The sequence below is a fragment of the Macadamia integrifolia genome, chromosome 7 (genome assembly GCF_013358625.1).
Source record: "Macadamia integrifolia cultivar HAES 741 chromosome 7, SCU_Mint_v3, whole genome shotgun sequence".
In the NCBI taxonomy this organism is placed as follows: domain Eukaryota; kingdom Viridiplantae; phylum Streptophyta; class Magnoliopsida; order Proteales; family Proteaceae; genus Macadamia; species Macadamia integrifolia.
Window position 1 is genome coordinate 20,121,702 of NC_056563.1, and position 16,719 is coordinate 20,138,420.

Below are 16,719 nucleotides of genomic sequence, written 5' to 3' on the forward strand. Positions count from 1 at the left end.
CCTATTTATACTCGGGAGCATTTTCGATAATAAAAATAACATTTTTGGAAGATCGGTTCTTCATGAAAAAGATAGATTGTAATTTACCTAGTCCAGTGCATTTGATTTCATTACATTCCAATATCGTATGAAGAAGTTATGGCATTTGTGACAGTGAATGGTAGTTTCGGCATTGAAGATGGATTTTTTAAAGGAAGTGTTCTCCATGTAACAATACGAAAAAAATCCAATCTTTCCAACGGTTCTGATTTCATCGTGTTTCGATTCTGTATGAGAAAGATGCATCATTGGAAAGGTCTAGGGGCATTTTGGTCTTTTTACATGATTGAGTCAGATGATTAAGTCTTCCGGAAAGTCGTAGAGCGTCCAGTTACGGTTCCAACGCACTTTGTTTCATTATGATCGAATATTGTATGAAAAAGTTATAAGTGTTTCCGTGAAGCCGGTTCGAAATTCCGAACTAGAAGATCAACAGATGCTCTCGGTGTTGGGTGGATTTTCTAGATTTTAATTTTGAAATTTCAGGGGCTTTTGTGTAATTTCACGGTTTTAAAGGTCTGAGTTGATAAGGGATTTTTGGCATTAAAGTTTATAGAAGTAGGGGCTTATGTGTATATAAGAGAATCAGAGGGATCCTTAATACACGGCTCAGATTGAGCCACGTCGGTCAGATTCCGATCTGATGGTTCGTACAAGAGCTTGCGTTGAAGATGCTTATCCAAGGCTTCTCATTGGTGGAGTGTATTAGACATGATGGTCTGGCGCTACACCATATTGCATTGACTAGTGTGTGATGTGCATCATCACCGAAGCTTAGATTCCAATCCCTTAGATCTGGATCAAGTAGATCTTATAGATCCAAATGTAATGGTCTATAAATGATTCTCCTTTATGGGTTAAGCCGACATAGATCCGGAATATACACTGTTGTAGCCAATCTGTGGTCGACAACACTTCTGACGATATCAGCGCTTACGTCATGATGACATCATCAAAATTCAAATCTAATGATTTGGATCTATTGTCCGTTGGTTTAATCGGACGGTTTAGATTATAAGATCTTTTATATGAGATCTATAGTCAGATTTCGCCCCTGTTGTGCGCACCGCCGGTGTATCCTATGCCACCCCTACGAAGATTCTATTTCAGGCTATCTCATTGCTCTAACTTCAAAATGGTCATATCTCCATCATTTTAATCGGATTTGGGTGATTCAAGTTGGAGATTCTTCATCTCTGCGAGTTCTACACACCAGAGGGAAGAAATCAAGTAGAGGGGTTGCTAAGGATGACATGAAATTCGACGATGAGCTCTTCCAGACAATCGGCGGTGTTTGCCAATATCATCCCTACGTCGTCGGCGCTCTTGACGATATTCCCTTTCTCCACTCTCGTGATACGGCCACAATTGCAGACAATGATCTTCCCAACTACTTTGAAGGAATTGAGTCCCTTAGGGCAGCAATATTTGCCACCGAGGTCGACATCGTAGAAAAGGGGTAAATACAATTTGTTGAGTGGATCCCCCAAGTAAAGAGAGACTCTGTTGAAAACACTTCCATCTCCGAGAACCACGTCGGCCAGGTATTCCCAATATATGGTGGAGGCACCAATGGTTAGAATCCAAGGGGCGATGTTTATAGTAGTATAAGGAGTAGGGCCAGAGTTCCCAGCAGAGCAGAAAACAAGCACGCCTTTCTGGGAGGCCCCGAAGGTTCAATGGCAATCGAATCATAGTAGTGACAATCATAAATGACACTATCTACGGAAGGAGAGATAACATGGACACCGTTGGCAACAACTTGATCCATGGCGGCAAGAATATCAGAGTCGAAGCAGCCTATTTTCCAACAAATCTTGTAGGTAGCTATTCTCGCCTTCAAGGCCATTCTTCTCATTTCTCTAACCGCTTTTTTGAAGAAACCGTCATTTTCAATGGCATATCCAACGGCCAAAGATGCATTATGGGTGCCATGACCTTCGGTGTCCCTGGGAGACTTGGATTCAAAAAACTCTTGGATGGGGCTTCCTTCTCTCAGGAAGGCTTTGTAACCTTTGTAGAAAGCTTTGACACATATTATTTTCCTGGTACAAGCCAGGAAATCAGGTCTGGTTTGCCAGATACCTTTCCAAGTGGAGGGTACAGGGGAAAACCTAGTCTTAGAAAAGCTGGGGCTCTTAGGAATGATACCCGTATCCAAAACTCCAATGATAATACATCGGCGTAATCAAAACTAGGCCATAGACCGGAAGCATTAGAGTGGCTGAGAAAGTGAGGGGTGTGGGTGGCGGATCTTGTCGGGGATGACGGAGAGTACACCTGAAATGCAGGGAATGTGAGCTGCCTGAGAGAATGTGAGCTGGATGGAGAAGCCGACATGGTTGTGGGTGTAGATGATTTGGGGTGAGACTTATTACATGGGCATTTTAGGTACTTCACAGTTAGTAAGGGCATTTTGGTATAAATAAAGAGAAAATTATAATGCCACCCCCTATACTTTTTGAAATAACAAAGACACACCAAATCCATCACTGTTGTTATCCATCCTTGTTAAGTGAAGGAATAACTGTTAGGCTCCGTTTGGTATCATTTCTGTTCCAGAAACTCCGTTTAGTGTCAAAAACGAAAATTTCACTTGCTGTGTCAAAACGCCGTTTTTAAACGATTTAAGGCTGTTTGGTGAATCTGTTTCTAGAACAGTTTCAAAACAAAAAATGACAGTTTTGCTGTTTGGTAATGCTTGTTGCAGAAACATTTTTATTTTCTCTTTTCTTTTCTTTTAAGTCAATAATTACATAAATAACATTAAAATACTATAAACATACAAATCCTTTGGGACAATAAAGTATTACATATCAACTAAAAAAAACATGGTTTCAAAAGGATGAATAAAATACAAAACTAACAATGCCTTGTCCAAGTTAATTATTACATAATTTCTCAAATTTTCCCTTTTGTCCAAGTCTAAAGACTTGAATGCATGGAGGATATCTTTCATCTTATTTGTTTGGTCCTCTAATCCTTTAAGTGTCCCTTTCAGATATCCTTTCATGTACTCGTTCGAAATGGACAGTGGTGTGGATGATGTTGATGTTGAGCTTTCTGAACATAATGATGTTGATGTCCCTTTCATCTTTCAACCATACAAACATACCACATCCACGGTTATCAGCCTATATCAAATAATAGATGTGATTAGGGTCATTGAAATTTAACATCGAATTAAAAAAAAATTAAAATTATCTATAGGTATAGATCAATCATAGAAATAAATTATCCCAGTTGAATTTGGGCAACATAGAAAATACTGTCCCTTGTTTGGACCTTTCGTTGCAGTTCGTACTTTACATTGACTTTTACCACATCTACATAGATGTAGTTGGTCCACCCACATGAAAAAATTATATGAATCTTGACACTTGAAAAATTCTCTTCCAATATTTTTACCCGATTTGGTTGTATATTTACCATAACTCTTCCCGTAAATTTCACAATTTGCTATTATGAGTGGGGGCATAGAAGAAGTCATCTGTAACAGTAATTTAAATATCAAAGAAGTTAATATAGCATCCAAATATATGACATTCATAATAATATATCAACTTGTACCACATATATAAACATAATATAAAACAAGTACTACATCACTTGAAACATCAATTTAGGTTTTCAGTTTTGTCAAAATAGTTATCGATTTTAGTTTTTAATTAGTTCTGACATCCTTTGCTGTCTAGCCATTGCATTTCTAATTCTTAGCCTAGTGGCATTCATCTCTTTTGCCCTATTTCGTTGACTAGATTGTGATATAGAATGATCAACGAAATCTTCATGTGGCTGATTCAAGTCATCTTCTGTAACTTTTAAATCATCACTCATCCCCACGAATTCAGCATCAGCAATATACTCTTCTTGAATATAATTGTGTAGCCCACAACATGCCAGTATGATTGATGCCTGAGCTTTCACTAGGAATTGGTGTATTAGCCTTAAAATTTGAAATTTGTTCTTCAATACCCCAAATGTACGTTCAATGACATTCCGAAATGATGAATGTCTATAATTGAACAACTCTTTTGTTATCCTTGGGGATCTTCTACGCCCTTTGTAGTCTGATAGATGGTACCTCTCAGCCCTAAATGGTGTCAAAAATTCAGATTGGCTGGCATACCCAGAGTCGACAACATAATACTTTCCTACAGACAAAAAATAATATACAGACATTACGTATACATTCAAATGAAAATCTAATATACTAGTATAAAGTTAATACCTGGAGGTGGATGTGAAAAACTCAATCGAGGATCACTCTTTGCCTGTTCAAGTACTCGACAATTATTTGCACTACCTTCCCATCCCGCATACACATATGTGAATCGCATGTCAAATGAACATGCATGCATCACATTTTGAGTTGTGATCCCCTTCCGATTCCTATATTGAGTTTGATCATCTCTTGGAACTATCGCATGGATGTGAGAACCACCTATGGTGCTAATATAGTGCTATGACATATAGTGACAATTAAATGGTCACTACATATAAGAATATAAATATTCATATATTTAATTACAAACATGTATCATATTAACAGATTTACCTTGAAAAAAGGGTAGTATTTCAGGTTCTGTGCAATCTCTATCGGTATCATACTGACATCTGGCGGTATGATTTTCTCCTTAGCCAGGCGTTGCATTGCAATCAAGACAACATTGAATGTTCGACTAATTGTTTCTTCGGAGTGGTTGAAATAATTTTGGGTGTCCCTTTTACTTGAACCCTTCCCAATAATCCACAGGAACATTCCAAGCTATTCATCCACTCGGATGTTGGTCGTGTCTTTCAACCAACCCCTATGTCTAACATAATCACATAGGTAGAGGAAGACATGATGTTCCATCCTAAACTCTTTATAGCGTCTGTTGGCATGTCCATTCAATACCTTATGCATCATGACAACACTTGAAAATACACAATCTCTACATGGTTCCCGAATATATACAGCCTCACTCAGTAATTCCATTCCCATGTGAATGATCATATCTTCTTCATCACTAGAAGTTTCACATAATGCATTTGACATAACTACAATAAATCGACAACTACTTCTCAATTTCAAAAAAAAAAAAAAAAAAAATAACTATAAAACATAACAATCTGACATATTGGCTAGCATACCCAAAACACATGTTCAACATTACACACATCAATATAAAAAAAAAAAAATTCAGAAATAAAACACAAGTAGCCATCATCGAAAGTATTGTCCTGAATCCAAAATTATCAAAAGTAGTATTCAAATACAACCATCAAAATTAATCCCAACAGTAGAATCAAACAAACTACTCTAAATCATCTAAAAGCCAAGTCCTCTTAACAGGTTCTGCACAGACAAACAATTCCCTCCAACTAGGATCAACACACATACAACTGGTGGCCTTCAATTACGTCTCCTTTGACATATCCGGTATGGAGGATAATAATGCCTCACATGAACTTACACTGAAATCTCGAGGACGAGATGCACCCTCACCACCACAAACAGGAAATGTAACGGAAGTACCGGATGCTTTGTCAATTTTAATGGATAAATACAAGTCCTTCACGTGGCTATCTCCCTTATTGGCACTCTTTTTTCTTCGTCCCGTGGGTGTCCTATCAAGACTTCGCTTGTGGTGATCTGAGTTGGAGTAGGAGTATCCTCATGGAAGGGGTCAGTCATGCCCAAATACACCAGGGTAGTAGGAGATTCAAAGACTTGCTTAATATCAACACTATTATCAGCTTCGATGTAATCCAAATCTTGAGCACTGTCAACCCCTAAGTTTCCTCTAGCATAGGCATCCCTAAATATCATGCTTAAATCTGACCAGTTGTTTAGTCCATTCTTCTTGTATTTCAACCAACCTGGATTTTCCTGCATAAGCAGTCATTGTATCACTAGTATAAAGTACTACTCATTGTAATCTAATTTTGAAATAATTCAACTAGCTAATGAGATCTATAGTACCTGTATTGCCCTATCCCATATGGACTCATCATCAACTGTGACTGATTTTGTCATTGAGTTCCACCCAAATCCAGTTGTGTCAAGCAGTCTCTTGAATTGTTGGTACTCGTATTTCAATTTGTTCATCTTGTTGCATAATTGTTCTCTCCCAACTGTACGATTTAAAGCCATCTGAAATTGCTTTGTAATGGCCTCCCATCTAGTTTTGTTAAATGAATTACAGGATTTGTGACCATTTTTTACAGTTTTTTTCATTGCCTCAATGAAAACATTGGTTTCAAGTTCTGACCATTTAACAACAGGGATACTACTTCCAGACATAATAACTAGACATTATAGGAAAATCCCAAAGTTAGCATACTAGGTTATTATACAGGATGAATCTGAATACATAACTTGCAATGGGACATCTTCAAGTGGGGGGAAAAAAAAAACCATGAACAAGAAAAAAAACCCATTGCACAAGTTATTTTTCTAGTTTAGTATAATCAGCATAATATCATATCCAAAAAAAATAATAATAATAATAACAACAAGAAAGACTTGATTTCAGGTTTAAATCCTTAGATGCAATCCTATTTATAATAGGACTGTTTGATACTTGTCAGAATCTGAAATTGAAGATAAATGGTTCTTTGAAATCTGAACTTGTCAAAGTTTTTTTGTTTGCTCATGCCCAATCAAAGGGCAGAAAAATGTTCATATTCCAGTAAGCTACATCATACTTATGACCTATGTCTTTAGTTCCCACCTTCCCCTATCAATGCATCTTTTTCATGTTTTCATAATTGGTTGGTTGTGCTTGCAGCTACAACCACATCACTTCTATTATCTTGGGTTTGTGCATCTGCTAACAATTATCTATCAATTGAAATATCTATGAACTCAGCAGGAACAGAGCATCAACACAAAGCATTCAAAAAGCAATAATCAAACAAACATATCACCAAAACCAGTTGGGGGTAGAACACAGAGCATCAAGACATGGCATTCAAACATAATTGAAAAAGCAATAATCAATCAAACAAAAAACAATTTCAGTTTTGATAATGTGTTTCTAGTGTCCCTACAGTAGTGGCGTTGAAAAAAAAAATTGAAATTTCAGATGTTCTAGGGTTGAAAAATGGTAGAAATATTCTGAAACATTTAATTGTTGAGAGGGATTTCACCAAAAGAATGGAGACGATTTCAGTACCTTGAAGATCTGAGAGGCAAGAGAGATGGAGAGCAGGGATTTCACCAAAAGGGTTCTACCCGAGTTCGCACTACCGATGTTGAGAGGAGTTTAACCAAAATCGTCGGTTCCAAGGGTTTCTTTACTCTTCCAGCCCAGTTCGCACTATCGATGTCAAACGAAGGTAGTGTAGATTAGAGTTGAGGGAGAGCAGGGATCAAACGCAGCCGAACTCCTTTGTTACCTGCTATGCGATTTACCTATTTAAAGCGATTCGGGGAATATTTGAAGCCTTCTTGTACCTGCTATGCGTGTGATTGAAATTTCTCCTTAAAACATTGAAGCTTGATCTTCTTCAACCCAGAATATATTTCTATCTTAATCACTCGAAAAAGCCCTAAATCCCATTCCTGTTTGATCTGTGATTATAGGAAATGAAGAGGAAGGAAAAACGGTTAGAACAGAAGAAGAAGAGAGAAGAAGAAAGAAGGGAACAGAGGAGAAGAAAAGAGTCACGCGAACAGAGGAGAAGAAGAGAGAAGAGTAGCTGCAGATAATTCCTCTCGCTCCAGCTATCGAGAACGGTATTTTTTTTAGGGATTTTGAAACGAAACATCATTGTCGGAACTCGCTTTTGGAGTTCCGACTTTTGTTCCATTTTCTTTTTTTTTTTTTTTATAATTTTTGTTTCATAAAAACTGAAATAAAGCCTCGGCGTACCAAACAGTTTTTTGCGTTTTTTTTGTTCCAATAAAACGAAAAAACAATAGAAACGTTTTTTAAAAACGATACCAAACGGACTCTTAGTTTTTTTGTTAAATGCCTAAGACACCCCCACTCATGGTGACATTACTGTCTTACCCTTGCCCCTTCTTTTAAATCATCTCCTTCTATTCCACGCCTTGGGCTTCTTATTTGGACAGCCAAAACCTAAAACTATCGGTTCTCTAGCGTTTCCTGTGCACCCCTCCCTCCGGCGAAGGCTTGCAGCTACCCATTCCCTCCGGCGAAAGTTCGTGATAATGTAAAATGGGTATTTTGAATTAACACTAGTTTTTCTCTTTGAAACTGGAATGGAGATGGTCTGCTCTGGCTTGGCTTTTGATAATAAATAAGTATTTCCCTTCATATTATGGTGATGATCTCAACCCAACCCAGGTGGGTTTCTTCTGAGGAGAGAAATGAAGAACAACTAACCACTCCTGGTCCTACAGATTTTTTTTTTTTTTTCTTTTCCTTCTTTTCTTCTGTTATTCTTTCTCCACTTCTTTTTTATTTGATTCTATCTCTTTACTCCTCTCTGTTCTTCTTTTTCTTTCCATCACATAAATGAATGGATTAATACTTCCAGGTTATGACAATGTTTGATAAACCTTGTCCTGTGCCCTCAGCTGAAGCAAGTCTGCAACTTGATCTTCCTCTTCCTCACTCAAAACCCATTTCTCCATTATCTCTGAAACTGATTATACGCAGGGTTTGATCTTAAGACATTGTCGTTTAATGTTGGAAAAGATGTTTTTCTGTTGCTCCTCAAATGGGGTAATGCCGTAATGGTTATAGTGCAACTGTAATGGCTTTTCCTCTTCAGGGAAAGTCTGTGAGAGATGGACCACTTCAGGCCGTATTTCCGAAACTACCCAAGTGAGGGATTAAAAGTGCAATGGCAGAATGAGTGTGATTTTGAATTTGGAGTGGAGGGTATTATGATCAAGGAACTAAAATTTTTATCCCGTCTGGTCCTTGTCGCCATTAACGAGGTTGGCTAAGGTGAGACAACTCTCGATTGTAGCGCCAAGGAGGACAGAAAGTCCATCAATGGAGGCATCAACAGGCATAATAGAGCCCAAGGCCTTCTCTTTTCTTGATGTAAATTGTTCCATGTGAGCCAGACCAGACCATCTTCATTCCATGTAGCCGTGAACCTTTGCCGAAGGAAATGGGTAGCGCGAACCTTCGTCGGAGGGGACGGGTACACACAAAATGCTGGAGAACCGATAGTTGTAGGTTTTGGCTACCCAAATAAGAAGCCCAAGGTGTGGAATAGAAGGAGATGGTTTAGAATAAGGGGCAAAGGGTAGGTTAGTAATGTCACATTGAATGAGGGTGTTTTGGGTATTTAATGAAAAAACTAACAGTTATTCTTTAACTAAACAGGGATGGATTTGATATTTTTTAAATTAATAGGGGGTGTCTTTATTATTTCAAAAAGTACATGGGATGACATTGATTACAAACCAAAGTTCAGGGGTGGCATTATAATTTTCTCTAAAATAAAATATAGTAGCTGACATTATTAGCATATGAGGTATATTTCTTGACAGTAACTAATGGTAAAGGGTCTGAGTCTAATTTGATAAAACAGAAGGGTGTTTCTATAATAGTAACATTCTCCAGGGGTGGTGCTATAAATTACCTTTTTTTTTATTGTGATATTTAATAGAACACTAAACATCCGTATGTTTAAACATTTATTGCAAGATTTCCAGGGATTGCCGTCATCATTAAATCCCATTAAGTTTCATCACTAGTAATTCTCTAAATATAACTCATATGGAAATGTATAATAAATTTATAACTATTGTACAAAATAGACATTATCCTCCGCATACGTATATACTACATATGAGTTGGAATGAGATAGAGGGATAAGATCAGGACAACTTTAATATGAATGCGTTGTAGTCAGGATTTTAGGCATCAGCACCTCGGACGAAGAAACCAATGGTTTTGCATAATCCACGCCAATCAGGATAAACTCCGGTGACGCACAGAGCATGGTTTTCCCATGAAGCATCCACGTGTCGTGCTTATTCAGTAAATGTCTGCTTTGAAAATGGTAGCTGCTCTGGTTCCCCGTTACACTCGCTACAGTGTCTGACTCAGTTCTCTCTCTCTCTCTTTACAAATCAGTAAGCAGTCTTCGCGAGAGTAGAACCCAAATCATTTCCAGAAGAAAAGCGGATAGGTCGGGCTGTCGAGGATCAGACTCTGTTTTCTCCGTTTCTTTGTTTCCTCTGTCTCTCTCAGATTCTACCCTGCAACTACAAATTCTGGTTCTGTATTTTGCTACCTCTTTCGTTTTTCCCTTTTGTATCTGAACAATGGGGAGGATGGGATATCTGCTCATGAGAACTGATCCAGCCACGAGTGAATTGATCCATTCCGATCTGAAGGATCTCGGCAATGCCGCGAAGAATCTCGCCACTCATGCTGTGAAGTTGGGAGGCCTAGGTTTTGGGACTTCCTTTCTTGAATGGCTGGCTTCCTTTGCTGCGATGTAACTTCTGTCTCTCTCTCTCTCTCTCTCTCTCGAGAATGCCTTCTTCTTGCTAAGTTGAATTACTTAATTTTAAGTGTTCTTGCCTTTTCTTGGTGTTTTATTATTTTTGTGATACCTGTTCATGGGAAGATTTAAGTTACTCTGGTTTTGTGTTCTTCAAGATAATTTGATGAATTTATGTTTTTTAGTTGTGAATTTAGATATCGAGATGGAGTCCTTTTTGTCTCATCATTCTTCTGAATCATTATTTCCTGATAATGAACTTGTTTGATCATCTTGATTATATTATACTGTAGCCTGCAATATGATTTTGGATGTTCTTAATTCATAATTCTTAGATTTCAGAGAGTTGTGTAAATGGCTTGTTAAGCAAACAATATGGCTCCTATTCTTATTAGCCCCATCAGCTCGAGGAATGTAGTTTTGGAGAGCTGTCCTTTTGGAATGAACTATTGTAGCCAGTAATCTTGTTGGCATGGAAAATGCTAGAACTTTGCAGCATTCTGTTGCTTTTTTGTGAGATCAGACAAGTTAAGGCATTTAGCAGTTATAAATTGATTAGATGTACCTGAATATCACCTAATATCTGCTATAATTGTTATATCAACTCAAAGAAGTCCAGAATTAGAGTTTTGCATTTTAAATCACGATCACTGGTATCGTTAATAATTTATTCTCTCCTGTGAAACAAAGAGTCACGACCGCCATTCACAAGCACATGGATTTCATTATATATGATCATGAAGTTCTGTTCAATTTTCTGGGTGGATTTCCTATATCTTGCTATTACTTTTTATGGATGAATGGATTCTGCTAATTAACAAGCCCTTTTGAATGTTATTTGCCTACATATGATTATCAATTGTTTTGGCATGGACTTTGCGTGGAAGCTGTATTCCATTTCTTGTTTGCTGCCAGAGTATTGCACTTGCATTACAAGAAAATGCTTAGTGTTGTTTCTAGATTTAGATATGGAGAAAGTTTTTATTATTGCTAAGAAATGAGTGTCAGAAAAAGAGCTAATTGATTTGGGAAGCTAAATATTTCACTGCTTGTCTGTTCTGGAAGAGCCTTCTAAAGGGAGAAGAGAGGATCTTACAGCTTTAGTTTCTTATGTATTACAGAAGGATTTTATTTATAAGCTGTCTGTGTCAATTGATAGACAACTACTTAATTAGTCACTGAAAAGCATCATATGAGAACTTCGGCATAATACTACTGCAAGTTTTAACTCTGGTGTGGGTCCATATGCTGTAGAGCATATTTACTTCCTCTTAAAGAGCTAGCTATCTTTGGTTGTTCACAGCATTCTTTCATATTCTTAATGCAGTTATCTGTTGGTATTGGATCGAACAAACTGGAGGACGAACATGCTGACTTCACTTTTAGTTCCATATATTTTCTTCAGTCTTCCTTCAGTATTGTTCAACTTCTTCAGGTGATCATCCTTAAAGTTAGTTCACTTTTGTTCTTTCCATATTTTTTTTTCTTCTTTTATCTTTTCCATATAAACTAATTCAATTTGGTTATGGTGCAGGGGGGAGGTTGGAAAATGGATTGCCTTTATTGCAGTTGTGTTACGGCTTTTCTTCCCACGGCACTTTCCAGGTACTTGATTCTTGTCTTTCTAACAATCTTGATTGATCATGTGTCTTCCAACACAGGTGAAAGTACACATTCAAACTTCCTAGTTATATTCTTTTTGTTAACAAAGATATGTAGGGTGCAAAATGTCTTTGCCCTCAATCCATAACTGGCACATTTAGTTTGCTACCAAGCCCACTAGGTGAGAAGTAAAGCCTAACCCTGGTTGCCATCAGATTTGGGCTCTGCTCTTATCTTTAAACTGCAATTCAGGTGAGCAAGTGTCAGTTTTCTGCACCTGGGAATTTCTTTGGCTTTCACTGGGCCAATATATGGATTATACTTTAACATTTAGGTTATAGAACATTCCATATTAAGTTTTGGATCATGAGTTGTACAATAATTCATTGGATGGATGTGTCTATAAATAAAATGTGCCTTTTCCTATGACTTATCACCCTTGATCTTCCAATGGGAGTTAGCTATTCAGTCATGGCAAATGGGTAGTGTTTCCTCTAGAGCCTTCTGCAGCTAAAAGATTTCCACTGTCATATTGTATGATGAAACTGAATACCACCCCCCCCCCCTTGCAACACCATGACATTGAAAAGTTTCCAATGATTGAGTCATGTGGACATATATTTATGTATATGTGCATGTAACTATGTATATGACAAACTATTGCTTGGTGCTGGTAAAAACTCAGGCTGCTAGCGAAGACATGGTTTGGCGGGCTGGGGGCGAAGCAGCCAAAAAATTAATAAATGGCACAAGTTTAGGACCCACCTCAATCCACCCTCTTAGGACCCTATTAAAGAGGGATTTGCACCACGTTACTGTCCCTTGTAGCTTAGCATGACCTATTTATATAATCTAATCTTCGTCATGATGGTAATGTTACTCCTAACAAATACGGTTCCGTATAAAAATGCTATCCAAAACCTGTATGGACTATGGAGACTGTACGAAACATCCTAGAATTTGCAAAATATTAACTTTGAAGCTTTTCCTTTTTAGAGAATATTCCATAATAGACCCCTAATATTCCTTACAAACTGCAGCTAAAATATCTCTCATTTCTTAGCTGATTAACTTCTCTTCTGAATACCTCCTGGTAGCAATGGACTTCCACGCACCACATGCTACCAAGTGTGCTAGGTAGAATTAATTGATTTGTTGATAACCAGCATCTGTGATGTAGGAGGTGTTAGCCATCAGTCAAATCAGTTGAACGAGGAGTAAAAGCACCATGCCAAACCAAATGGGCAAGGGTGCCTATCCAGAAAGAAAAAAAAAAAAAACTCTCTTTTGTGAGCAACATTGCACAAGTCTGAAACTAGGATTTCTGGACTGGGAATTTGGGTTTGGATTGAGAATAAATTGGAAAAAAATAGCTGCAGAAGCACACCTGGATTAGGTGTCAAGTACAGAATTTGAGTGAATGTGATGGGTTAATTTAGAAACGATGAGGATGGAGGGAGTGCAGGTGATGGGTTTTAGTCGTAGAGAATCAGCGAACCATTGCTGGTAATGGAATTCAGTTATAAGTTTCAAATAGAGAGTAGAAGTCTAGAAGGAAGAATAGACTACCTTTCAACAACAACAATAACTCTGGAAATTAGCGACCATGAGAACTTGTTCTTGATTGATCCTTTCAGGACTGGTGAAACCATGGGTTAATAGTAAGATAAAATGATGGAAATTGTATTACAGGGAAAATAGAAAGTCATTGGTGGGTTATGAACAGCTCACATAGGGTTTGATACAGCAACCACTAATGCTATAATTGAATAACCCTAGGCAAGCAACCACAAGAGTAGAACAATAGGGCTAAGTAAACTTCAATTTCATGAATATTTTAATAAAAGAAGAAAATTTAATTTCATGAATAAACAACCTACACCATAACTGCCATGGGAGTACCCGATGCCTTTTTATAGGGCTCACAATGGTTTAAAATATTAGTAACTAAGCCTGTTTAAATCCTATACAGAATGTGTTTGAGAATTTAGAAAGTTAGTGAACCAATTAAACTACTGAAGGGGAAATATATATGTGGGGAGGTTAGTGAATCCTAACCAATGGCCATGATGTGTATCAGGACTATTACTAAAGCCCTACTCTAAGACTAACTCTCTAAGTTTGAACTTTGAACCAAAAACTCCAATTTAAGTCCACATAGATTCAGCTGAATAGAAAGTATACCCTTGCATGAGTGTCAATCACATCTATTAAAGAGGTTTAATAACAGAAATACCTTCAAAGAACAGAACTTACCAGAATACCCTACTAATTCAAAACAGTTATTGTACCGACACTGCTGGAAATTTATTATTTTCTTTTCAACACTAAAATACAAATATGACCCTGCTGGACTGATACAATAACGAGCACCTATTTTTTCTTTTTTTCTTTCCAACTCTTTTGAACAGGGCAATAGACTACAAGTTACTAAGAATAACTATTGCAATAGGCTTAGATGCCCATGTATCAATCTCATTCAAATTAAAAAGGGCCATTATCCAGTGCTGGTCCCGCCTATGCAGGGTCTTGATGGATGAGTTTGGTGTCAGTCCTAACCTTTGGCCTTTTTGCATAAAGTGGTCTCCCTCAAGAACCGAACCTGGGCATTTTCCCTGGCAGCCTGAACCTTTTAACATTGTTCAATTTCATGGCAGTATTTCTTGATATTGTTGTAATAGTATTTCTTATTCTCATAAGATCAGTGTCCATTATGTCCTTTATATCTCTAGCGGTCTGTCATCCGTTCTTAGAACAGGTATAAATGAGACCACTCTTTCGTGTGAGAGTTTGATTTCTGGGTCTTTTTCTTTATCTATTCTTTGCATTGTTTAAATGCATCTTTGCAGACAGAAAACCATATTCTGTCTTTAGGACTATAAGAACTTAATTTTTTTTTTTTTCCTCCTTTGTTTTATCAGAGATTTTAATTCGGAAATTCCAGAAGCATTTATCTAGGGTCTCCATTTATTGGTTGTATCATGATTTTCCCTTCTTGTACTGTGAATACATGAAGCAAGCATATGGTCTACTCACAGTGGTTGATCCCTCCCACTCAGGTTCTTGTCAATGGGACATCCACCTCATTCCTTGTGAATGTAACCTTATACCTTCTTTGGCTCCGTTCTTAGAACAGGTATAAATGAGACCACTCTTTCGTGTGAGAGTTTGATTTCTGGGTCTTTTTCTTTATCTATTCTTTGCATTGTTTAAATGCATCTTTGCAGACAGAAAACCATATTCTGTCTTTAGGACTATAATAACTTAATTTTTTTTTTTTCCTCCTTTGTTTTATCAGAGATTTTAATTCGGAAATTCCAGAAGCATTTATCTAGGGTCTCCATTTATTGGTTGTATCATGATTTTCCCTTCTTGTACTGTGAATACATGAAGCAAGCATATGGTCTACTCACAGTGGTTGATCCCTCCCACTCAGGTTCTTGTCAATGGGACATCCACCTCATCCCTTGTGAATGTAACCTTATACCTTCTTTGGCTCCCTGTGGCTATATATTTTTGCAGATGCTTGTGTGGTCTGTATATTTGGCACGACCGCACGAGTTACTTCTAACTGGAACTTGTTGAGTTTCAGTCCCTAAGTTACATTTGCTGTTTTGTTCTTATGCAGTTTCTGTACGATCCTTTGTCCTTTCCTCTCATTTTGAATATTGAAATCAATACTTTGCATGACAACAATCAGGGACTGAGACTTATAAAACCTTTAGGCTTTATTTGACTATGTTTGGATTGTCACTTAACTTTGAACCATATTTCCTTGATTCTTGTGTATAAGTTTTCTTCCTGTTATCTTGATATGCAAGAATATATTAGAAAAAATAAATGAACGAATATACAAAATTAACGTATAGGCATACCTAGACGAAATTTCACTGCATCCGCCTCTGCCTCAGACACGTCACTTTTCTGTCACACCTCTTGCCTTTCTCTCTTTTAGGTGGTTCGAAATGCTATTATGGAAATCTTATTCACGAACAACAAATAAGTAACTTCTCTATAAATAAAATACTCTATGCATAGAATGAAAGGCTCTATTAGTTCAGTCACATAAAGTACATGTGTGCACTGTTTTACATGTTCATAAGTCAATAGGGGAACCCCCAGAGAACTAATTTTAGCTAGGATAGCATTTTGATGCTCATCCTGTTTATTGATGATGAATATGCATGGTGGGTCGGTGCAGACTGGCTGGAGATGCCTGGATCATTGATTCTTCTCCTGGTTGTGGCTCCAAGCTTCTTCGCGCACACCCTGAGGAACAGTTGGGTCTGCCTTCTGATATGTCTTGCCATTGGGTGTTATCTGTTACAAGAGCACATCCGTGCATCTGGTGGGTTCAGGAATTCCTTCACACGGACCCATGGTATCTCCAATACATTGGGGATTATCATTTTGCTGGTCTACCCTGTTTGGGCCTTGGTACTCTATATCCTGTAGGCTCTCTCACATGCAGCTGTGGATTATACTCAGCTTTGCCGCATGAGCAAACATATCTTTTGTGTCATTTGCTAAAGTGGGCTAGTGTTTATGTTTTCTTGCCCTTAATTATTTCATATCGGTCCCTTTGTGAGCAAAGACACTGCGTAACATTTGTACCCAGCATCACTATGGTGCAGGTTCAGTTTAAAAAAAAAA

At 37.7% G+C, this 16,719-nt stretch overlaps 1 protein-coding gene across 1 annotated transcript; it reads left to right on the forward strand.

Annotated features, from left to right (window-relative positions):
* The first annotated feature begins 9,867 nt into the window (after positions 1-9,867).
* Positions 9,868-16,635, forward strand: LOC122083133 (cold-regulated 413 plasma membrane protein 2-like). Its single transcript, XM_042650831.1, has 4 exons — positions 9,868-10,458; positions 11,792-11,899; positions 11,999-12,069; positions 16,268-16,635. The coding sequence occupies exons 1-4, from the start codon at positions 10,283-10,285 to the stop codon at positions 16,519-16,521; spliced, it is 609 nt and encodes a 202-aa protein (XP_042506765.1). The 5' UTR covers positions 9,868-10,282; the 3' UTR covers positions 16,522-16,635.
* The last annotated feature ends 84 nt before the right edge of the window (positions 16,636-16,719 follow it).